This window comes from Anser cygnoides, chromosome 14 (genome assembly GCF_040182565.1).
Source record: "Anser cygnoides isolate HZ-2024a breed goose chromosome 14, Taihu_goose_T2T_genome, whole genome shotgun sequence".
Classification (NCBI taxonomy): Eukaryota; Metazoa; Chordata; class Aves; order Anseriformes; family Anatidae; genus Anser; species Anser cygnoides.
Window position 1 is genome coordinate 4813781 of NC_089886.1, and position 23761 is coordinate 4837541.

At 43.2% G+C, this 23761-nt stretch overlaps 2 protein-coding genes across 13 annotated transcripts in view; one reads left to right on the forward strand and one right to left on the reverse strand.

Moving 5' to 3' along the window:
* Nucleotides 1-249: 249 nt before the first annotated feature.
* On the reverse strand, nt 250-12678 carry NME5 (NME/NM23 family member 5). 5 transcript variants are annotated; one of them, XM_048057271.2, is made up of 6 exons: nt 9078-9507; nt 7718-7884; nt 5728-5933; nt 5255-5355; nt 4120-4238; nt 250-1642 (listed from the first exon to the last, which is right to left on the reverse strand). In XM_048057271.2, the coding sequence occupies exons 2-6, from the start codon at nt 7844-7846 to the stop codon at nt 1556-1558; spliced, it is 642 nt and encodes a 213-aa protein (XP_047913228.2). In that variant the 5' UTR covers nt 7847-7884; nt 9078-9507; the 3' UTR covers nt 250-1555. The 5 variants fall into 5 exon arrangements, with proteins under 5 accessions (XP_047913228.2, XP_047913227.2, XP_013031352.3 ...); XM_048057270.2 differs by lacking the exon at nt 9078-9507 and adding an exon at nt 8760-8894; XM_013175898.3 differs by lacking the exon at nt 9078-9507 and adding an exon at nt 8446-8587.
* Nucleotides 12679-16966: 4288 nt separating this feature from the next.
* Nucleotides 16967-23761, forward strand: part of HNRNPAB (heterogeneous nuclear ribonucleoprotein A/B) — a 29639-nt gene continuing 22844 nt past the window's right edge. For 4 of the 8 annotated variants that reach the window (XM_048057033.2, XM_048057030.2, XM_048057031.2 and 1 more), the window contains exons 1-8: nt 16967-17106; nt 17246-17573; nt 20571-20739; nt 20826-20984; nt 21400-21531; nt 23128-23236; nt 23330-23482; nt 23561-23645. In XM_048057033.2, coding sequence (XP_047912990.2) covers nt 17275-17573; nt 20571-20739; nt 20826-20984; nt 21400-21531; nt 23128-23236; nt 23330-23482; nt 23561-23631 — 1092 coding nt within the window. In that variant the 5' untranslated portion in view covers nt 16967-17106; nt 17246-17274 and the 3' untranslated portion in view covers nt 23632-23645. The remainder of the gene's footprint in view (nt 17107-17245; nt 17574-20570; nt 20740-20825; nt 20985-21399; nt 21532-23127; nt 23237-23329; nt 23483-23560; nt 23646-23761) is intronic. The other 4 variants (XM_067005477.1, XM_067005478.1, XM_067005480.1 and 1 more) reach the window with 1 other exon arrangement.

A 23761-nucleotide genomic window follows, 5' to 3' on the forward strand; every position in this document is an offset into this window, starting at 1 on the left:
AAAACTGAAGGAGAACGCATTGTGAATTCACTGAATTTTAGTTTCTGTCACGTTCAAAAGAGAAATTTTTTGGTTTGGCTGACAGGAAACCACAATGCACAACTGTCCTATAATTGCAGCAATCAGACGCTTATAGGGAACAATAATAGTAGGCAAAAGAAATTAGTTATAAAGAGATCTGTTCAGAGAATTTCTAATGACCTCTTTCTTTTTTCTTCATATTTGAGTTTTTTTTTTTTTTAAAAAAAAAAACTCTTAAAAGTCTCAAGACTTGTAGATCTCACTATTGTAGGGATTGCTTTTCTGTATGTTTATTCTTTGGGGTGGCAACAGTTGTTTACTCCACTGAAAAGATAAACAATTAGCTTTAAAAAAAAAGTTTAACATTTCTGGTAATTAATCAAGCAAGGCTTGTCATAAAATAAACTATGAAGTTGTTTATTTATTTAGTATTAGTCAAGAATACTAATATTTCAGAGTTGGGAGAACGACATCGTTTTCTCCATGCAAAGCAGGAAAGCCACAGGATGCAAATCTTGAAGTTAACAGCGCAAAGGCAACACATAAGAAAACAAAAAAGCCCCCCAAGCATGTCTCACCCCCCCAAAAAAAGCAGTCCAATTACATTAATAATAGATAATAGCTCATGATTAACACATTGTCTGTTGAACAACACGGCCCCTAACCCATTCTCTTGAAATTCTCAAACAGAACACATTAAAGTCCAAGTGTAACCAACAATACAAGGAAAACAACAGAAAGCGGCAGACCTTTTAAGTGCAGTAGAACACAAAAAACACCCTTAAGGTGAGCTCTTGCAATTAAACACCTTTCTTCAAACAAATGTAGGAAGATATCATTAGTCCTTGACTAAAGTAAACCTTGTGACTTCTAATGGAAATCTGAGACTGATTTATAACAACTGTGTTTTTTTTTCTGTCGAGATAGGAAATGTACATTCAATGTAGCTTTAATTAAGGCCTTCAAATTGTATTCTGACAAAATACATCAGTCTTGAGTGAATCATCTGTAAGAGTGACCATAGCTCGGTGATGTAACCAACAACCAAATTTTCAAGTTGCTAATATGATGCCAGTAACTGTTTTCTAAGTTACATTCAGGTACCTCTCCTTCATAATGGGATTTGCAGCTCTTAACAAGTGCTGGAAACAAGTCGCAGTTTCACAAAGGATAGGCCAGCTGTATGTCATTTAGGAATCTGCAGTGGTCTAAATAATTTTGTTTTCCCCAAACAGACAAAACAATGTGACTGGGGAAAGCAGCAGTATAAGTAACACTACAAGATCATTTCATCTTTTTCTAATCACCTGACACAGTAAATTTATCATGTAATTCTACATTCTCCAAGTCAACAGAAAAGCTACTACAACTGTTAAATCCTTGTTAACTGAAAGGTTTATCCCATAAAGACATGGGTAGTTAAGACAATATTTACTTCAGATTATATTAATTGTATAGCCAAGGGATACAGTGCCAATGATAATATACATATGTAATTCGAATGCTTGAGATGGTTTCCACTGAGTGATGTTTTTCACTCCCGATGCTCTTCTTCAGTGATTTGATGTTGTAGCTTGGGTTTATTAGGGTTGTGTTCAATCAACCAGTCAGCAAGCCAAGTCTGTACGTATAACAAAGAAAAATTAAACACACATTTTCAGTTTTGTTTTGTTGTTGTTCTTGTTTTCTTTTTTTTTTTCCTACATAGTGTATAGAAAACTATTTAGAGCCTTGTTTGAAGCCTCTGATGCACTCTCCTACTGTGTTGCAAAGTGAAGACCTTTCAGAAAAAAAATGAACATACAAATAGCCTGATTTTTCTACATGTTCTTTTAAATCTTCACAGTTTGCATTGATTTGAATAACTCACGCTGATGTTTAGAAGACAACTTTTCCTGGAAATGTCTGTCTTTGTGTATAAGAATATTTTGGCCATACTTCAAATAAACTGAACTCTGTTTTGGAATGAAGCTGTACAATATGCATGAAAGTACTTAAAATATTATTCCTAGCAACACTTACAGATAGCCTATCTAGTAATGATTCATTAAAAGTGCCACAGTCTTCGACGCTGAAATCACCTTATAATGCCTTAAGCTTAAAAACAAAACATGGTGACTTTTTGAAATTCATCTTGTACGTTTTCCAGCATATTGTACTTAAGTAAGAATGTGAGAGGTAGGAATGTCTTGAGTCCTAACTTAATCTTCCAACGTCTTGGCCTGGCCTTAGGCAAAGTAACCTCTGCTTCAATTTCTCCACTTGTGAAGAGAAGATTTAACACATCCTTATTTACTTCACAGGGCCATCGACGATTTGTTTCTGGAATGCTATGTAAAACAGATACCATGAAGTGAAGTGAAAGAATTGATAGTAGACCAGTAAGGTAAGCAACACTCTCCTTTAATTATCAGTTACAAAAAAGATAGGTTTAAAAAATATGCTAGAAAACTGTGCTGAAAATGCAGAGATTAATTGGAAACAGATTTAGAGAAATGTGGCCTACAAGGTAAGATAGAAAAAATAATAGTGTTTTTTTTTTTTTTTTTAATATAGTGAAGAAATAACTAAAGGGAAAAAAAGATGGTGGCACTGTGCAAATATGCAATAGATTGCTAAAAAAAAAAAAAAAGAGATATTACATTGGATGCAATGTCCTCTGGGGCTAGTGAAACAAAACAAAAATTGTCATGGGTTTAAAACCGGAGCAGAGGAGATTTAGGCTAACTTTTAGTGAAAGGTTTTCAACTAAGTGTAATTAAGCACTGAAATGGATTGCCTAGGGAGACAGTAGATTCTCCACCATTTGGAGTGCTAAAGAACAGGCCAGACAAACATTAGTTAGGAATGGTTACATACAATTGGTTGGGCCCTTCGGCAAAGGGGTGGATGAAATGACCACTTCAGGAACTTTCCATCTCTACTTTCTAGATTTCTATGCTAACGGTGCCAGACATACAGATAAAGTGAACAGATTACAGAACTGGAACAATCAGAGTACATTTTATCTGACCTCATGTATATCACACAGGTCACAGAAACACCTTTGAATTATTTTTAAGGCTGCTTTCTTTTTCCCTGTGGCATCTTTCAGAAAAATGCAATGTTGGTTAGAAAACTGATGTTGTAGAATCCACCACTGCTGCCAGTAAATTGTCACACTGACTAATTATCTGTATTCTTAAAGAAGTACTGGTGTGAATTACTTGAACTTTAAGAATACTACCAATAAAAAATAAAACTAACAAACAAATCCCCACATTTTCCCAGATGAGAAAAAGCCAATTTCTGTAGAGCCTGAGAAGAAAAATGCAAGAAATGAACTCTAGTCACTCCACTAAGAACTGCAATTTGTATGAAATTCTTGGTTAAAAGGAATAACTTGTGAAAGAAGTGCAAGATGCAACAACTTGCTAAATAGAAAGGGTTAAGATGACAGAATTTTCCATAGGTCAGTTTGATTATGCAAGATAGGTTTTACTCAGAAGAATCATAACTAGTTTTCCTGGTGAACTGTGGAACAGCCCAAATAAATCTTCTCAATGCCATATAGTCAAGGTAATTGTTTATCCTAAAGAAGGATGAAGTTAATATTATGAAATAAAACATAACAATGACAAAATATGGGCAGCTTTGCTAAGAACTCTACATTGTTTTACTCAACCGCGTAACTACTACCAGTGTGATTAGCATCTAATCTCACCTAGAATCTATTATTAGAGCTGTTTCATTTCAAACTCACCTCAGAAACATTAAACGAAATAAAAAATGTGTATTCAGCATCATATGATAGCACTCGTTTACCTTTCCAGATGTCTATAACAACTATGTGTTAGCAACAGTTTTATAGAAGTCACCTAAAACAACTGTCATTTCATCAAAGCTGATTTCATTTAGTCCTGGCCCTCATTTCATCTGTTAACAAACAAATCAACTTATTGAAAGGCAAATGTTATTTGGCTACCTCATTAGCAGGCAGCTGAAGGAGCACAGCTCTTTAACAGAAGAAGAGTTTTCCTACGTACAGAGACCAGGGATTCTAACACAAAGGAAACGTATCACAAAGCACGCAACGTGATGCTGATATACTGTACATACCATAGGATCTGCTGGCTTCTCTTTACAAAGTGCAGTGAGCCCTGCTAGTAAGGTAGGATTTACATAAAGGTTCAAGTAATCCCTAGCTCTCTGCCCAGCTGGAACTGGCTCCAAGATCACTGTAAAGAGTAACCACAGGTATTTGACAGCAGTTTGTAGAACGATCAAAAAAGGCATTCTTTCAACAGTAGTTTATAAGTAAGCAGAGGCTCATATAAGTTAATAATACACAATGGTTGGTAGAGCTTCTCACACAGCCAACTGTAAAGAAACTACTTAAATCCCTTTACAATGTCCCTGAGGTAATCTTGCTAATTATAGCCAATTATGAAAGGAGAGGAACTTGGATCATCTGGGGAAACACCTATATCCTTGAAGATTCCTTGGGGGTAGGAGAGAAATAATATATCCCGTGTTTAGTACTTCCTTCTTGCAGTGTGAGGCTGGTTTCTGAAAACTCTAAATCTCACATTAAGTCTATTTTTGTCATCAAGATAAAGAAAAGAGTCATGGTTCACACGAGGTATGGTCTGTAGGGAAGTGTAACAACTTTTCTGACACTAAGGGATCCAGCTGACAAAACAGACACTTTTCCAGTCAGTTTCCCTTGCATCTTTCTGTCAAAGACCAAAATCATCTTTCAAATGTTACAAACAAGAGATCATCTCCCAGCCTGTCCAGGTGCTATGGCCCATTTCTTTGGCACTTAACTCTGGAATTGCACTGTAATGTGAGCATTCAGCTACTGTTGAACAGGAATTACTCATCCTGAGCCCAAGGGAGTCAGTCTTCTCCAGCCAACAGGAGTCCCTGGGCTGACAGTGCCAGAAAAAAATGCTAGAGTATAACAGCTTCCCATTTCCTCTCATTTACCAGCCTCATTCGCTCCAATTCCCAAACTACAGAGTTTGAAAAGTAGAGGCAGTCTCTGCAACTATAACAGCTCTTCAAATTGATTTTGGTATGCACTTTGTAGCAGAGAATATCAACTTAAAGAGATACACATTTGCAGAAAGCAAACCAACCCAAGCCCTTCTAAATTGAATTATATTTAGAGTCTGAACAGAGACAATCAACAACTGAGGAGAGTCCTATCCTCCCAAACACTGGGAATATATTGTTTGCACCATTTTACCTTCTGGAAACATGAATCGAATTTCTCTTTCTGCTGAGAAAATGTTGAGACTGCCATGAAGCGCATTCCTCAGATCATCGGTCCCATAGATTGCTCTTAAACTAAAATCAAGAGAAAGAACTGTTTGGTAGGCAGCTGCAAATCTCTTTCAGATCTCAACAGTCTCAGGGTATAAAAGCAATATACATGGACTAATTAACAAAGCAGTGGTTTGATTTTGTTTTTTAAACAAAGTAGCAAAAAAATAAAAATTTGTGTTCTCACACAGCATTATTGGAAAAAGAGGTTAACTGTACCTACTCCAAAAAAAAAAAAGGAGGTAAAAAGTTATTTTACACATAATTTAAGATGATAACAGGCCAATCTAAATCTGCATCTCAGCTGAAAGAGGCAGAGAAGAAGAGGGGGACACAAAGAAATTCTGGTCTCATTTAAGAGAATGAGAAAATCCTCCTGACTTCACCAAGAGTTACCTGTGAGGGTGAGTCCTCCTAGCTTTTATGCTGTTTGATGGTCCAAGCAATTCCTTCCAGTACGAGACTGCGCAATGTCTGGCAAGAACCATAGCAACTAAAGGTCCAGAGCTCATATAGGCTGTTAAATTAGGAAAAAACATTTTTCCATACTGTTCTGCATAAAAGTTGCTACATTGCTCTGGGCTTAACTGGAGCTTCCGTTTCTAAAAAATAAGTGTAAAATAAAAGAGAATTAAAAAAAAAAATCTTGCTAAATTAAGATAGCTTGCTACCACAGATACCACACAGCTCTCTGGTGCAGTCACATTTTCAAGTGCAGGCCTATCAGACACAGAATAACTTCCCAACCGAATCGATTATCCCAGACCTGATCCTCTTTGAGGCACAGAGCAACAAAAAGCGAGAGGTTTCCGTGTTAATTAAGCAGACAAACATGCCATTTGAGTAAGATGTGATTTCAGTGTACACAAAGTACAGCATTCAAAACTGCTGAATGACTTCAAGTACAGTCAGGGCACCGTATAGAAAAAGTGAAAAGCATTAGAACGACAGTATTTAATTATTCAGCTGTTCCACAATAATGTTCTACTTTTGCATAGATTTCAACCCACAACGTTAATTACACAATTGATCTGGTTTTCATTCAGTACTTAGGCTTTATGGTTTTCACAATAGCTGCCTAGCCTGCAGGTAGCCAGGATTACAAGTTCAGTAGGTTATCCATCAGAGGGCACAGGGCAGTCACAAAAAGAGAACTAAATGTATTAAAAAGTGCTTTCTTTGAGCCTGATCTTACATGATACATAGTAATACAAATTCAGATTCCTAACAGCTTCAGTGCCAAAAGTTACTGGCAGCATCAGAAGATGCTAAAAACGTATTCTAATTAAAAAAAGTGTAGGAAAAAGAAGCATTTACAAGAATGAAAGATTACACTTCTAGGGGAAAAAAAAAAAAAGGTAAATATATTGTATAAAGAGATAGGGAGATAAAGTTATATCTAGAAGCCCAGTCGCCGCTCAACCGGAGCAAAGTGCCGTGACCGAGGGTGCTACCGCCCCAGCACAAGGAGGAAGAGGAGGAGGAGGAGGAGGAGGAGGAGGAGAAGGAGGACAGCGGCACCCAGCGGCCGCCCCGCTGGGTAACCTGGAGGAAGGGTTTTTGCCTTGTTATGATCTGTTTCTGGAGGAAAGTTTAAATGACTTCCTGCCAGGCACGGAGCTGCATTACTGGCTGCTCCTTGCCGCAGATCCTGACGTATCCCTTGCTTCAAAGTGATCTAGTGAGTCTGGCTTATTTTAATAATTTTTTTTTCATCTGCTCTTACAAAGAGAGTGTATGACGAGCCCCCTAAAAGAGGGCCTAGAGAATACATTTCCTTGCCAGCTAAAGGCAAATTTTTCCCTCAACACAATCTCTGCTGAAAATCACACCTTAGAGTCTTTCCAAGTAGCAGAAGGGTTGCAGCAATGCTCTAGGCAACGTTCCCATGACCACTGTGTCAGATCCAAATTTAAAAAGAACTCAGCAAGGCCTATTTAAATGAAACATTTGTTATGAATTTAAACATTCACAAAGCCTATTTACAAAAACAAAAAACAACAACAACAAAAAAGCAACGCTGGAAACCAAAAAACGTCAGACCACAATTGGACACCTACCTAGGTCAACTAATTCTGGAAGCACTCACTTGGCAAATGGGTACAAGAAACATTGTGCTGCTGGAAAGAAGACACTCCAAAGAGTTACTTTGGAGAGTCCACTTATCTGCTACATATGTTTGCTAAATCCCAGTTTATTAACAAAGTCTGTGTTTTCCCGTGGTCAGCAAAATTGTTGATCTGGCAGTTGTAGCCAACAGCATGAAAAAGACAAATGCTTTCTGGACACATGAGCTTTTAGTTACCGTCTTGATGGCTGAAAGTTAAGACAAATATTGTTCTGACTTACAAACTGCAGTTATTTTCTCTGGAACACAGTCTGTTACCTGAATGATCAAAAATCCTGATCTGAGAATGACATCCTCTATTTCTTCCTCTTTATCAACGACATCTGGTTTGATGAGGGCCAGAGTTCTTTCCACAAAAATCTGAGGCTCAGGCATTAACATCTGCATCTTCGCTTCTAAGTCAGAACTCAAATGCTTCTTTTGTACTGCAATGACATAAGCTCATGATATTTGGGGTTTCCTCTAGCATTCAGAGACCTGCAGCGACACTCGTGGTGCGCTCTAGGAACAAAGCAGGTCATCCCCATTTCAGAGCATCCACGTGAGATTTTCCCTGGACTAGTGAGCACCCTGTAATTCACGTTCCCATTTTCAGTAGAGTAACGTTTTGTAGAAAATAATCCGAAATTAAATGTTAGGTAATCATGATATATAAATTACTCTTAAATGTCACTAACTCAGACAATGCACGAGAGAAACATTATATTGACTGTACTACCTACAAAAAGAGCCAGGCCCACTGCAGTACCCCAATATCCTCCATCTAAAACCCGTGTGTTCCACCAAACCCAAAATTTGTATTCTTATGCATGAAGAACGCTCTACGGGATTTATCACTTGGACCTGATCCATCTGCAAGCCGCGGGGTACTTCCCAATTGCTATTTAATTCGCGTATTTATGGACTCGAGACAAAGTGCCAGTTTCCTAACTGATTGGATCAGGCCATTAGCAAGCTATTAGACTACAAAACTGCTCTGTGCCTACTGGAAGTGGCGCGGACGGGTTTCCTAGGAACTGGGACCACTTTCCTTCTTTTCACCCCACCCGCTCGGGGTGATATTTTCCCAGGAACAACCCCGGACCCCCGGCAAGGGGGCTGCCAGCACAGGACCACCGGTACTGAGGAAACCGCGCTGAAACCACCCGACACGCGGCGAGCCTGGAGCCGCAGCTCCCTGCCGCGGCAGCCCCAAGGATCTGAAGCGAGGAAGCGGCTCCTTCGCCCCCACACCCCGCGGGGCCGGCACCTCGCTCCCCTCCCGCCCCGGGGCGGCCGGGCCCGCCGCCATGCCACGCACCTTCCCGCTGCGCCGCCGTTGCTAGGCGACGGCTCCGCCCGGCCCGGCCACAAGATGGCCTCCGCGCCCCAGCGGCGGGCGGGCCCCGCTGCCTGCGTGCGCGGGGGGGGCTCCGAAATGGCGGCCGGGCAGCGCCGCCACCGCGGGGGGGGGGGGGGGCCACCGCCCAAAGGTGGCCTCGGAGCCCGCGCTCGCCCCTTTCTGAGCGCTTCGTGTAATAAATTGGGGAATAGGGAAGGGGCGGTGGATGCGGGTGGGGGTTTCGGGGCCCGCTGTGCTTTTTGTTGTTGTTGCGCCCAGACAAAGCCCGGGTTTTACCTCACGCTCGGGACCGGCCCGGGAGCCGTGAGCTCGCAGCGGGCCGATACTCATCAGCAGAGGGAAGGCGATTTGTGAGAGCCGATGGGTTTGAAAAGGGAAGGAGCGTTTCAGCGCGCAAGCGCTCTGCAGGTTATTTAACTCTCGGTGTTTGTCGTGGCAGCGCACGGCGCGCCCTGGTTATTTCCGTGCCGGATCTCCGGCAGCTCACAGCCCCGGCACAGCAGGCAGGCACACCGCCCCGAGCCCTCAGCTCCTCAATACCGTCATTCTGCCTTTTTTTTTTTGGGGAAATACAGCTCCCATCCAGTGCTACTAGTTTTATCGCAGACATGTGACGAGGAAACAGCAGTCTCCCCGTTCTGACTGAAGGCGCGCGCCGGGCCGGGCCACGCGTCCTGGGGCTCCCCGAGCCTCGTCCCCCGGTTTCACCTCAGCGCCCCGGCGGGCCCGGCCGCCGCCGCCGCCCCGCTCCCCCCCGGGCCCGGCCCGCTATCGGGGCGTGCACCGGCCGGCAGCGCCGATAACGCCCGCGGCTCCTCTCCCCTGGGCCTCCGCCGCCCTTATCAAAAATGGTGGGAGCCCAGGAGATGGCTGTCACCGCCAGCGGGAGCTGCCCCTGGCCTTCAGGAGCCCCTGAGGTGAGACGGGGCCAACACCCGCCTATTCAGGCATCATTTTTTAATGAAGTCTGGCTGAAAGGTGACGCAAAGGAGAAAAGGCAAAAAGGCATAAATGCTGACATCGCGTACCCCTGGTTAGCAGAAGAAATGTAAGTGTACCGCAAAAGCTGGTTTTAGTGTAAGAAAGACACACCGTGCCTTAGTCTTATTTTTCACAAGTAATGTAAATAGTGTAAAAATAGAAATGAGAAACAAAATCACAGCATCTCTTTCCAGCCAGCTTGAAGCATGTTTAAAAAAATCAAAGATTGAAATTGCTTTTATTCTCATAACTTGAAAAACAAAGGCTCCAAGAAACTAAAACGCACAAGACTTGATCAGACACAGACTTTCCTTCATTAATACAGACATATGATGTTTGTCTCCTTGACAGAGATTGCTTATCCAACAGTTAATCTGAAGACATTATAAGCACAGCAACAACTCAGATAATGGAGAAACATGTTATATGAAAAATAGGCTGGTAGAAAGATTTGCAAGTTCATCTGCTTTTTCATTTAGTTCAGTTACTGCAGCAAGTCATTTTTCTTCAAAGTAAATGAGTATGTCTCACAGCCCGACTTCAGATTTAGCAGCTCCAAGGCCTCCTGAGGCCCAGTGAATACTTCAGATTATTACGTAAGAAACGTTGAATTTACTATCTCTGTAAAACACTAACTTTCTTGCAATTTCCTTTTCGTGTGCATTTTTTGCCAGTTGCCCAAGTTAGAGAAAAATATATGTATCCTTCTGTGCACCCTTATATGCTGAAGCTTCTCCACAAGCAGCGTCCTGTGCACTTTGCTCCTTCCCCCATCTTTCTGTGTCAGAATTTCTCCTCCTTGCTGTTTCCAGAAGCATTTCTGGAGGGCGGAGATTGTCTAATTTTAGCATCTCAGAGAATCCTCTGCTCTCCAATGAGCAGGCTGCTGCATCTAAAGCTGCAGCCAATTACCCCGCGTTTCCTCCTGCTACACTTCCCACGACAGTTTAATAATGCAGCCTTACACATTTAAAGTGGCCCCATATGTTACGAGAATAACATTATGTGTTCCCTAACAAAGACGTGTCTTTTTACAGAGAGCGCATCTCAAAGGTTTCTCCAAAATCCTTGGATTCTATAAACCCAACTTTACAACTCTGTCTTAATGTCATTGTTGTATGTATATTATCGTTATAGTGCTTGAAGAGAGATTTCAGATAACTAAAAGGCTGGTCTGAAACATTTTCCCTAACTTCTGTAGGCCAGGAATGTGATTTTGAGTTAAAGAGAGAATCAAACAAAGAGCAAAATTTTAATTACGATGTAATGAACCATTACAGTTCTGAATACTTCTCCAGGCATAGCTTTGCTGCTGTATCTTATCTGTTAAGCGGTTTAACAAGCCTTGGTTGTCTTATTTTTAGCTGGCACGGAATATAACAACACTGAAAGACTGGGGCTGCAGGTGTATTTTCACTCTAGTAGCAAAGATATGTAACTTTTTAAGCAAAAAAATACTGTTTCAGAACTTTGTACTCTAATACTGCAAGAAGGTGGACAAAATAATTCCTTGTGGATTGTTAGTTTTTAACAAGAAAAACAGAATGATGTAAAATTGTATTGGATAACACAATAAAAGCTACAGAGTACTGAGTGGTTGCACTGATTAAAAATGAAACTTGCACATATTTTAGCTTTATATGCATTTTGATGTCAAACAGAAAAAAATAACAAAAATTTACTAGCTGTACATTTGCCGTATACACAGCTTTGACCCACCACTGACTTTTTTGCTTCTGTCTCTCATGATAAAGTCTGTCACACCTACCCACTGCACCAGCTTACCTTCAGCACCTGCTTCATCCATGCTTGCTTGTGCAGTGCAAAGTGTTTCTGACGGAAATCCTGTGATCAAGCTAACTTCCTCTCCTGCAAGCCTGCTCCCTCCTCCATTTCTGCCTTCTTACAGCTAAACAATTCTACTTGTGCAGCTTATCTGCATGCCTGTAATCCTAGCTAGCTTTTTATTGCTGCTGACTAACCCATTTCAAGCCTTTCTTTCTGCTTTCCTCTATTTGCTATCTCACAATTTTCTTTAAAGATAAAATTACCAAAATATTCTCATGATGCTTCCCCTTTCTACAAATCTCCAAGTGATAACAAACATCTTATCTAAATTTCCTCCGTAACTCCATCGCTTGCCCTATTGACCTCGTCCTATTTAATTTCCTGATCACCCTCACATTTGCTTTTCCATTTGTTCACATCTTCAGTCATTCGCTCTGCTCTGACCCCCCAGCACCCACAGAGACACACTTGTCTCTTTTACATAAAAAGTAGAAATTAAAAATCCTTCAGTAGAAGTGCTTCTCCTCACCTCCCTTTTAAAAGTCTTCCAACCACATCTCTTGTCTGGTTGTACCCTAAATCCACTTCAAAAATAGTTTTGCTTCCTCTAGTCATCTGAAAGTTTCTCAACAGATCTTAAACTGATCTCCTCTTTTGGTCAGTCACTTTTAGCACAGCTAATTATCCACCTATCTTAGCTTTTGCAATTATTCTTGCCGTTGCTGCTTCCCCAAATGCTGTTTCAGCTTGGCACATCAGTAGGTTCCCCTTGTGTTTCTTTCCCTCATCTGCAAGAGCACTGATGAGCTCTGATCTCAGGTCTCTCCTCCCTTTCCTTCTCTGACAGCCTCTACTACTGTCTCCTTTCAAACTTAAGCTGTCTCCATTTAAAGTCTTGGTAATGACCGTGTGCTAGACAAACGATCTGACTGAAAACCACCACTTTTTTACTGAGTTATTTTACAGCCAGCTGTGCAAAGGAGGGGGTGGAACCTCACTGCCAGGAATGTGAGGTTCAAGCTCAGATTGATCTAAACTGCTGTGGAGATGTAAATCAAGGTAGGGAGATGTAAATCTGTGATTTATTGACATGGCTGGGACTCTTGCACAGGTTCTCCTAATCTCCTTTATCACTGACATCCTTTTCTCTGGCCTCAACAAATAAATCATTCATTTCCATTCAGAAAGCTTCTGCAAGACTTTTTTTTTTTTTTTGGTTCATCTGTTTATGCTAGTTCTCCACATCTTTTCAAAGCAAGTCTTTTCTATTACACACAAAACTGTTAGTCTTCAATTGCAAGCCCATTCTTACATCGATCCAGTCCTACTTACCTTTTGTTCCACAAAGGATAGCTCCTACAATATGAGCCCGCCAATGCAATTGAATTCTACTAATGCATTTTCAAATAAAGACCCATGTTTTTTGTCCCATGTTGCTCAGGATGAGCTCATGTTGAACACCTGTAGAGGCTAGCATTGATTTACCATTTTCTATAAAGCTCCTCCCAGTTTGAATATAGGCATTGCGTAGAGATGCTGCATATAGATATTAGGTTTCCCCCCAGCCTTTCAGAGCACCACCTCTTCTCTCTCTTTCTTGTTGTTCTACATGATGTGTAACATCATAGTGCCTTGGGTGATTGAGACCACTAAGCTCTGGGATTAAGTACTCAGTGTGATACTATCCACAATGAATAAATGACTATAAGAAGAATCTAATAGCAATATTATTATTATATGCAAATGGCAAGAGACAAGCAGGTAAATAAGGTGCTTTTTTAAGTTATGTTGTTACTTACCTGTTGTTTAAGTTATGTTGTTACTTGCTTAAATGTTTCTTCATCTTATTTCAGTGTAGCGTAAGGCATCCTTTTTGCAGTCTTATTCTGACCACTTACTTTCAACAATTATGTTAAAATCTACAGGGCTACTTGCATAGTTATTACTATTATTAAATCTATTCATTTATATTGTGCATAAGAACTAACTTGCGGGTGCTATTTTGTGTATAGTAGGCCACCTGTGACCTGAATGAGATGCTTACCATCAACTTATACAAGATAGACACAGTCTTGGGAAAAGGGATAAATTACATCAGTATTTTCAGACCAGTTAATGTTTTTTTTGTTTGCTTGTTTCTTCCTCTGTAAGAGGGAAACTATACAAATCAATGCAATGGAAATAAAAGGGAAATAGGATAAAGAAGAAAGGAAGCAACGAAGACGGGAATGGCACAAAACTCCTATGAACAGACAGCAAGGGCAGGGCTTGGAGTAAACAAGTTTAGTAGAATGGCAAAATTAAGTCCAATTTCAAAAGTTCATACACAAGTAAAATTCAATTGAACTTCAGTCAACACCATTAATAACAACAGTAATTACAGGATTAACAAAATAGCAAACAGAATGCTAGTTTTTTTTCTCAGCAGTAAATGTGTCATGTAAGGATTACCGCCCAACAAGCTGTGTGTCTATTTTTCATTGATTAACCACAGGCTTTGAGTGTGGAGTGAAAGGCAGGACTGAAACCCAGGTTCCAGATGAATTATTTTAAATAACCTGTGTCATGATGGGGCCTGGTGAGAAAAATATTACTCATTAACAGCTCATAGTATCATCTCTCTCAGTCTTCAATGCGTAGATATGCGAAGAGTGGCTCTGTTAGTCATGCAAGCCTTCGGTTTCCAAACCAGATACACAACCATGTTGTTATCCTCTTGTTGGATATGGGACATAAAAAGCATCAAACATTAAAACGGGGCAACTGGGAATCACAGATAAGACTTGGCAGTTGGGAACTGCTACTTAGAATTGCCAAGCTGAGAGATTGAGATGGACCTAACCAGAAGAAAGGGGCTGCTGGAAAAGAGAACTGATTTAAAGAAGCACTGTTAAGCAGGAAAAGGATAATGTGCCAAAGTATCAGTGCAAGAGCTATGAAAGGAAAGATGAAACAAGTTCAGCAAAGTAAGAAAGAAAAGTGAAAAAGAGAAGGAAAGGGGAAAACATACGGAAAACGCCAAATGAAATGACAATCATGCGAGTCTTTAGCAAGGCTTGATGAAATACAAAGGGGATGTTCAGAGCAGAGGGAGATTAACTAATAAATTATATAATCAAAACCACTCAGGTTCTCTCCATCAGCTGAGCCTAACCTTACATGACAGAGTCACATAAAATGCTGCCCATTTCAGTTTACTCTTACAAGCTGGTCTGTGAACTTGTAACTTCAGAACACGTGTCTGCATTCAGCAGCTGCATACACAGAAACCTGCAAAAAAGAAAGTGGCTAGTGAGGAAGGGAGGTAGCATTCACCGTGTCAGCCCCCACATTTAACTGAACCTGCAAATACCAGTCTGATCTTAGCTCCCGCCGTAGTGATTTGCGCAACTGCAGGATATTTTCCAATTGAAGCAAACTGACAGCACTGTGTAAATTAACACATGCAGTTGACACCGTGGCTTAGCTGATTCTAATCAGAAACCATACCTTTTCGGTATAAACTGATTACAATCTTAGCCAAGGCTGCCTAAAAGAACTCAACAGAAGTTCTCTTACCGGATGTGGGGCAAGTTCTCTGAGATGGCATAAATCAGGATAAAGACCACCATACGTTTTTTTGTTGTTTCTAACATTTTATTTAAAGTTCAATGTAAGAAAAACAGTTTAAAAATATAGTCTTGTAACAATAAGCATCTTTATCAGATAACAGATACAACCTGTCCTACAGGCATTACAATCTTCAAGCATGCTGGTTAGGTACTCTTCATATTGTTGTAACTGGACCTGACCTCATATGACGTTCATTCACAAACTTTAGCCTTAACAGCTAAACTACTCTGCCCTACTCTGTCAACAGACTAGGTTGAGATAAACATCTCTAAAGATAAAATTCCGAGCTATTATAGCTTGGGCTGAAAGTGTAGCAGAATATTTACAAATTAATATCCTTCATGAATAGAGCACCTGGCTGACAAATCACACATCAGTTATTATACTATGCTCTTACATTCTTGAAATTACTCATGTTGATCACGTTTTTAGACTGCTTTAATATTTTTCAGTTTGTGGGCAGTAAACATTTGAGGAAAAAAGGATTTACAAAATCAAATAGCCATTATGTCCAACGATTTAAACTCTAGAAATTATATGCAAAAAACCCTGCAATTCCAGTAACAAATATGATGACAGTCTTGCTGCGCGTGTGCATGGGAACCCAAAGCAGCTTGGACCAGTTAAAATGGCTCTTGTGGCAAGCCACAGCACCATAACAAACGAGTGGCTTCAAATTCTTGACTGTAGCAGAGGGCTATTTTTCATATGATATTATAACACTAAGTATGATTTCCTTTTTTTTTTCTCCCCTCTCCTTTCCCTTAAGAGGTCTGGCTCATAGCCCGAGGCAGTGGGCTGTTTTTAACTTTAAAAAAGTGGATCGAGCCCTTAATCCAAACATACTCTGTTGATTTTATTTTGTGCTCATCTTTAGTGATCTGCTGCTTGTACAGCTACAAAGGTTATAAAATCACACATAGCATAGTCTATGCTAACTTTACTGAGTTGCTACTTTAGAAAACAAATCTTGTAGAGGATAAAAGATGCTCTAAAAGCAGTTTGCTGAAGGACAGCCTGGATCCTAGACTAGGCTGCCTAACAAAAAAATGCCTCGCTATATTGTTAGCTACGTGCATTTTTTCTGACTTGTAATAATGGGTGTAAGTACCCAAGTAGAGCCAGGGGAGATATTTGAGAGGGCAGAGCACCCTTATAGCACACGCATTCATTACTACAGAGAGTTAGGAAATAATCGCTACTTCTAGCCCTCAAGCAAAGGGCATAATTTTTCCTTTTTAAAGACGTGGCTGCAAGCTGTGCCTGTCTATCCCAACCCCGAGCTCTGCCCCTGTGACGAGAGCCGCCAGGACCCCACGCCGCGCAGCAACCTGCGGCGGACCCGCACGGAGCGCTGCCCCCCTCACCCAGCCCCGCCTGGGCCAAAGCGCCGAGGCCTGGGCTGAGAGCTGAGAGCCCCGGTTGTGCCACATCACAGCCGAGAGCCCGGCCGGCAGCAGCGCAACCGGCCGAGGGGAAAACCCCGAACGAGTCCCTGAGGCAGCGGGGAGGCGCCGGGCACCTCACGGTCCCCTCGGGGGGGAGCCGAGGCGCGAGGCCCCTCGCGCGCCTTCCCCCCTCAGCCCAGTGCCGCGGGCGGCCATTCGCCAACCGCTTCCCTCCCCGCCCGCCGCGCGCCGCCAAACCAATCAGAACCCGCAGCCTCCCGCGAGTGACGAGCCGCGGAGGCCAACGACGAGGCGCCTTGTTGCGATGTGCCCGGGGCTCCGGCGCTATAAAGGCGGCCACGCGTTGGGGCTGCGGGCCGGCGGGGACGTGTCGCGGGGGGAAGGAGGCGGCGGCGCGGAGCAGCGGAGCGCCGCGGGGAGGGGACGGCGGAGCACGGCGGGCGGCTCTCGGCGGGCTAGGGGGGATTTTAATCCGATTCCGGCCGGCCCGGATTTTATCGCGAGCGGGTTTTAAAGTGAGTACGGGCCTCTGGGGCGGGGGGGGAGGGGCGAGGACCGGATCAGACCGGCCCGGCCTGGCGGGGGGGGGGGGGGGGGGGCAGGCCGTGGGGAGCCGCCCGCTGACCGCCCGTCCGCTCCGCCCGTCTCTTGCAGGCGCCTCTCGCCTCAGCGGCCGGGGCAGCATGTCCGAAGCGGAGCAGCAGTTGGCGGCCGCCGCCGGCGCCACCCAGAACGGGCACGAAGTGGCCGAGAGCGCCGGAGGGGAGCAGCAGCAGCAGCAGCAAACCGACACCGGCGGGGCCCCGGCGGCGGCAGCGGCGGCAGCAGCAGCGGGCTCGGCGGCGGCGGCAGCAACGGCAGCGGCGGCGACCACAACGGCGGCGGCAGCCGGAGCGGCGGCGGGAACGGCGGGGGCGGCCGCCAGCCAGAACGGGGCCGAAGGCGACCAGATCAACGCCAGCAAGAACGAGGAGGACGCGGGGTAAGGAGGCGCCGGCAGGGCCCCGGGAGGCGGGCGGGAGCCGGGCCCGCTGCGGGGCTCGGCGGTGCCCGGCCGGGGGGATGGGGGGTTGAGGCCCCGGTGCGGAGCGCTGGGGCGAGCCGCGGCCCTGCAGCAGCACGAGCAGCGCTAGCAGCAGCAGCAGCACTCGCAGCAGCGGCAGCGCTTCCTTTGTTCTGGAGCTGCCTTTTGTTGGCGCCATGTGGTGGCTGGGGGAGGGGCGGGGAGCGCGCTGCTCGCCTGCTCCCGCTGGAAAATGGAAGGGGATTGAGCTCGGCTCGCCTCCCGGCCCGCGTTTTCCTCTCCTCCTCGGGCCTGTTTAGGGGAAGGAGAGGACGGGGGGAGTTGGTTTTTGGCGGAGGGGGGTGGGCTGCTTCCAACTTGCCGGGGGCCGCATGGATGAGCCTCGCCGTTGGTGTAAACACGAGCACGCTTTGTGTAACGCCTCCAAAAATAATAACTCGCGCTTGGGAGGTAGCCGTGGTAGTCTTAAGCATTTTTGGAGTGGGTGAGGGAAAAACGGCGTGACCGAGGTGATGTGCGATACGTTTGGGGAAGAAAGAGCGGTTTTGGTGTACTACTTGGCAGCATTGTCAGAAAACTGCTCATTGCTTAGGAGCAATTTGTGGAGGAGTCTCGGTGGCTTTGTTGGATTTCAGCTTTAAGATTAATTTATTTACCGTTGTAGTTTGTCAGTTTCTTATTTTTATGAATATCCATGCTCGACTTGAAAACTGCAGCCTGTTTCCGAAGAGGGTCTTTGTGATCCTCTCTGTCCGTGTATTTCGTTGGAACTTCCTTTGTTGTCACTGGGCCTGATCAGGGGGTCAGCTCCCTGAGGCTAACAGCGAGCTGAAGCCACAGTAGCATAATAGATTTAGGCTCTAAGGAAAGGAGTAAAACTTATACAAGTTTCCTGTTACCTAGGGCTGGATGTGCCTTTTCCACTGTTGAAAGATTAAGAACCACATCTACAATGTGTGTTTTCTTTATACATCTTTAGTGTTCTGCCCTCATGGTGGGTGTTAGTGTCTTGTCTTCTTTGTTGCGCAGGAGGTAACAAGTTTTCAACCCCAAATCGATGTGAACTAAAATTCCTAAGAAAAGCAGCTATTGTCAGGGATTGAACTATGTGAAAATTTAAACCTGCAGACTGGTCCAAGGCAGAGTTCAGGACACTGACACAGTTTTGTTAACAGCTGAAACGTGCTTTGATTTATCTGTGTTGATATGCTGAGGAGGGGGAAGAAAATAACTATACCTTAAAGAGCGCAATTTTCTGGTTTGTGTGGCCTCTGAAGGGGAAACTAAATACTAGGAAATTGGTCTTAATTTCAAAGGCTGTACACTGTGGTATTTATATACATGTAGGTGTTGATCATGATAACTTAAAAAAAACCAAAGGATTGTAAATCACAAAGTGTAATATCTACTCCTGTGGTAAAAGATGAGTTAAGCACGTGGCAATGTCTGCCTGTCTACCATAGCCCTGTCTGTTGGGCATAAAGCAGCTAAAGCTTCCTGAGGACAAAATGCTGTTGTCCTCACAAACTTTGAATTTCTGTGGATCCATTCTGTGTGTTTAATGGTTCCAGGGTATGCTATCGAAAAAGTCTGCAGATTATAGCAGTCCTGCATGGTCAGCTATTCTGATGTGCATGAAGCCATGAAGTTAACTTTTACCTGTTATTGAAAGGCTTTGTAAAATTTGTAGGGCTTTTTCTTTAGGGCCTATTTTTTAATGGCTGTGAGAAGCACACGGACTTTGCTTGGGTCTTCTGTACCATGCTGCACTTGAGAGAGCAGGGCTTGATCTGAAAAATGACTGAGCCTACGAAGGTTATGGTTCCATCCAGTTCAAGGCAAAGAACCTAGAAAACAGAGCACTTAAAGGTTTTTTTAATTATGTTGCCTGTAGAGCATCAATGGATGCTGGCTTCAGCAAGTCACAGTTACACTTTAACACCAAAAACCGATTTTATGTAGTGGTAGTCTAGTTTCTAAAGTGCTGCTGGCTTCTAGTGCCAGATCTAGGTTGCCTGTAAACAGAGCAATGACAACTTAAACTGCTTTAGTCTATAGTTAAGTAAAAAGGCTCAAATGCTTTCAAAAGCTTAGTTTGTTACCTTGGAAACTCTGAAAATAGAAAATACAGTCACATTATTAATGCTTTCATTGGAAGTGAGGTATTTGATAAGTACCTTATTGACAGATCTTAGTTTTGCTTGTTAGCTTCAGTTCTGCATTGGACTTCATTTGTTTCTAGTTCTTTGTGATGCTTTGGAGCTGTCCTGTGTGGGCAAGTGGGTAGAGAAGTGCTGTATCGTGGCCTTTCAGGAAAGGGAAGGCTAGTTGAGTGGTGTAGTACTGGTGAGGTAGAACTAGATTCAGTACCTAAACAGGAAGAAGTGCACAGCGTACTTGTTGAGGCAGGTCCAAAGTCCCATCTCCTGTAGGAGGCTGTTCTTAGGGGTTGTAGTTGTCTGGTTAAATTCTGGGGGCTGTTCTTAGGACTAACATTTTTACAGCTACTTGTCCAAATCATAAGAGGCCTTCAGTATTTTGCTTTTGATGCCCTTTTCTAGCCTGAGTGCTTTCAAAGCACGAGAAATGACCCCAGTTTCTTTCCAAAAACTGAACTGGCAGTAATTGGTAATCAATACTGCTTTGTTGCAAATAGCAGAATCATGTTGGAGGAATGTAAGTTACTGGTAAGGAATACATTAGGCCACCTTTACTGTTTCTTATGGCATGTCATAAGGGTGCACTGTGTAACTCCTTCAAAGAGGAGGGAAGACAAACCACGTTGTACACTCCTGTAGAATTAGGTTTTGACAAGATGCAGAAGTGTTTAATCTTAAGCACTTGGCCCTGTTTCTGACAATGCTGCTGAGTTGTGCACCAGCCTGTGCATCTTGCTGCATGTGCTTTTCTGTAGTACTTCCTGAGTCTAAATAGCTCTTCTCTTTGAAATTTCAGGAAAATGTTCGTTGGCGGCCTCAGTTGGGATACAAGCAAAAAAGACTTGAAAGATTACTTCACCAAGTTTGGTGAGGTAACCGACTGCACGATAAAGATGGACCCCAACACAGGAAGATCCAGAGGCTTTGGATTTATTCTCTTCAAAGAACCTGGCAGTGTTGAAAAGGTGAATTTAAGCTTCATTTTTTTTAAGATTCTTAACTTATAGGGAAACTTTTCAGCTTGAGCTAATCTTATCAAACTATGTTTCAGGTTCTGGAACAGAAAGAACACAGGCTAGATGGACGACTAATTGACCCCAAGAAGGCCATGGCAATGAAAAAGGATCCAGTGAAGAAAATCTTTGTTGGGGGACTTAACCCTGAAGCCACAGAAGAGAAAATCAGGGAATACTTTGGAGAGTTTGGAGAGGTGTGTAATGTTATCTCACTGAACAGTGGAACACAGCATAGTCTACGGTTGCTGTTTGACTAATAATTTGCAAGTTGCAAAATGTTAACTTTAGAAGTAATCAAGGCTTTTACAATTGATCCAGAGGTTACCCATCTTGAAAGCAAGGAAGGCACATGTTGCACTAGTTGCTGACATGGCTAATTAGAAAGTTTACCTGTAACAAACCATAATATTTATCTTAAAAGTGCCTTTTAAGATTTGGAGAGTCAAAGCCTCTGGTTTGAAAGCTGATCTTCCTATAGGAAGATTCGTGCAACTTCGTTGCACAATATGCATAGATACAAAACTTACTTTCAGCCTTACTGTCCCCAATGCAATGTACTCAACTGTTCTGCTAAAATACAAGTCTAAAAACGGTATTTCATGTCTTCAGATTGAAGCAATTGAACTTCCAATGGATCCAAAGACCAACAAAAGGAGGGGGTTTGTGTTCATCACTTTCAAGGAAGAAGATCCAGTGAAGAAGGTTTTGGAGAAGAAATTCCATAACGTCAGTGGAAGCAAGGTAAAAACTTTGGATTTGTAAATTTTTGACTAAGTTCTTAAGCATAATACCACTACATCCTTACTCTGAAAATGATACTGTAGATTTCTGATTTCAGAGTACCCAAAGTACAATAAGGCCAGCTTGCAATTTACCATAACTTTTTTGGTATATGTTGAGTCACAGAGCCTACCAAGGTTCTTTGCCAGTATTTGTGGCTTTAACGCTTGCTGTGTTGTAGGGGCTTTTATAGGCAAAGGATCTAATTGTGTTACTTAAACACGCAGAAAAACTGGCTTGTTTATATATCAGTATGGTGATACAAGCCATTTAAGCAGACCAGTACTCTTCTTTCTGCATAGAGTAACTGCATAAATGCAGGGCTTACTGGTACTGCTGCAGGAACCAGAGAGCAGATGTATGCTGACCCTCAAACCTGGCCTGCTGGTTGTGTGACCTGCTCTAACAGTGGTGTGAGATGCTCTGAGCAGCTGACAGTGCTCATCTGTGGCAGGAGCTAATGCCTCTTCAGGTGTGAAGCTAGTGAGAAGGACTGGAGGCAAAGGATGTTTGCTGGCTGGCAGGTGTCCCTCTTTGCTGTGTCCAGTGCCAACCATGTAGTAACTTCAAAGCCTGCCCTGTTGAATCTTTTACACTGCTTCATGCAGTCACTACTTGGGCTGCTCTTAGTTTAAGATTGGACTTAACACACAGTACAGGGTAAACTTTTGATAAGCACCTACCTGTTCATTGTTTGCCAGACACTGTAGTAAGCAATAAAGTTTGTCAGGAGAGGGGAAGGGTCGTGTGTGCAAGGAGCAGAGGAATCATATTTGTGTATCTTGCAACTATGGCTTGCTTTGTCATAGTAATAATAAAAATAGCATGTTACCTTAAAGCAAGATCCTGTGTGAAGAACTCCAAGCTGGGTTTACTCAGGTACCATTGCAGGGAATAGTTCCTTTCCCAGGAGCAGGAGCTTTCATGTCTCACCATGCGCAGATTCAGGAAGTAGAAGCTGGCTGACAGCTTGAGCTGGAGCTTGGGAACCAGTCTTGGACATGGCAATTCTGGTTATTTTCACCTAATCTTATAATTCGATAGGTAATTTTAAGAGTTAAGTGTACTTTACAGCCCAACACAGACCCTGTCTGTAGGGTGTATGAAGGCTGCCAGGGGAACTCACTCTGGCTTATTTCTCAGCTTTCTTGGTAGCTCCTCAGTCAGTGCAGCTCAGGCGAAGCAGGCCAGCAGAGCACCTTAGCCTGAGAGGTCCTGCAGGATGCAGGGCAGCCTTGTGGCCCCTGCAGGAGCAGTAGTGGCTGTGCTCAGGTGACCTCCCCACCTCTTCTGTGGGGAAGCTGATGGTGGGGAACGGGCGGCATGAAGTATGAAAGCAGTGGCCTGCTTTGAATTGCTGATAGTGGCTTACCTTTGCCCAGGCGGTGCCATAAATCAGATGCTCCTGGATATGCAGTTGTCTTGGTCGTGTGACAGGGAGCACAGCACATACATCTCCTTAGCCTCTAGGATAACCGCTGGCTTCCCTGGGTGGCTAGGTTTGGGCAATGCTGCTCTGAGACAATCTACACACTCCTCCTTGTTCTTCATTTTCAGTGCGAGATAAAGGTAGCACAGCCAAAAGAAGTATACCAGCAGCAGCAGTTCAGTAGTGGTGGAGGAAGAGGTAGCTATGGAGGAAGAGGCAGAGGTGGAAGAGGCGGTGGTAAGTACTACACGCACTGCTTTAGTATGGACACATTCAAAATAAGTTGTGTGTACTAAAATGGGATTTTGTGGATGGTTTTCCCTTCTATAGCTCAAAGTCAAAATTGGAATCAAGGTTATGGCAATTACTGGAACCAGGGTTATGGGAATCAAGGATACGGCTATCAGCAAGGTTATGGTGGCTATGGAGGCTATGATTATTCAGGATATGGGTATTATGGATATGGACCAGGCTATGATTACAGTAAGTAAAGAGAACTGTATTGGGTATAAGCAAGCGTAACTAATTAGCAGTTTAATGCATTTGTTGTCTTGTTCATAGGTCAAGGCAGTGCAAATTATGGGAAGACACCAAGGCGTGGTGGCCATCAGAATAACTACAAGCCATATTGATCAAACTTATTCAGGTATGCAGTGGCATGGTCTCTTTTGGAAAATGACTGCATAGGTTTTGTATACAATGCTGTAGATGGAGATTTCAGTTCTGTACCAAATTTAACTTTACAATAAATTTCTATGGCCT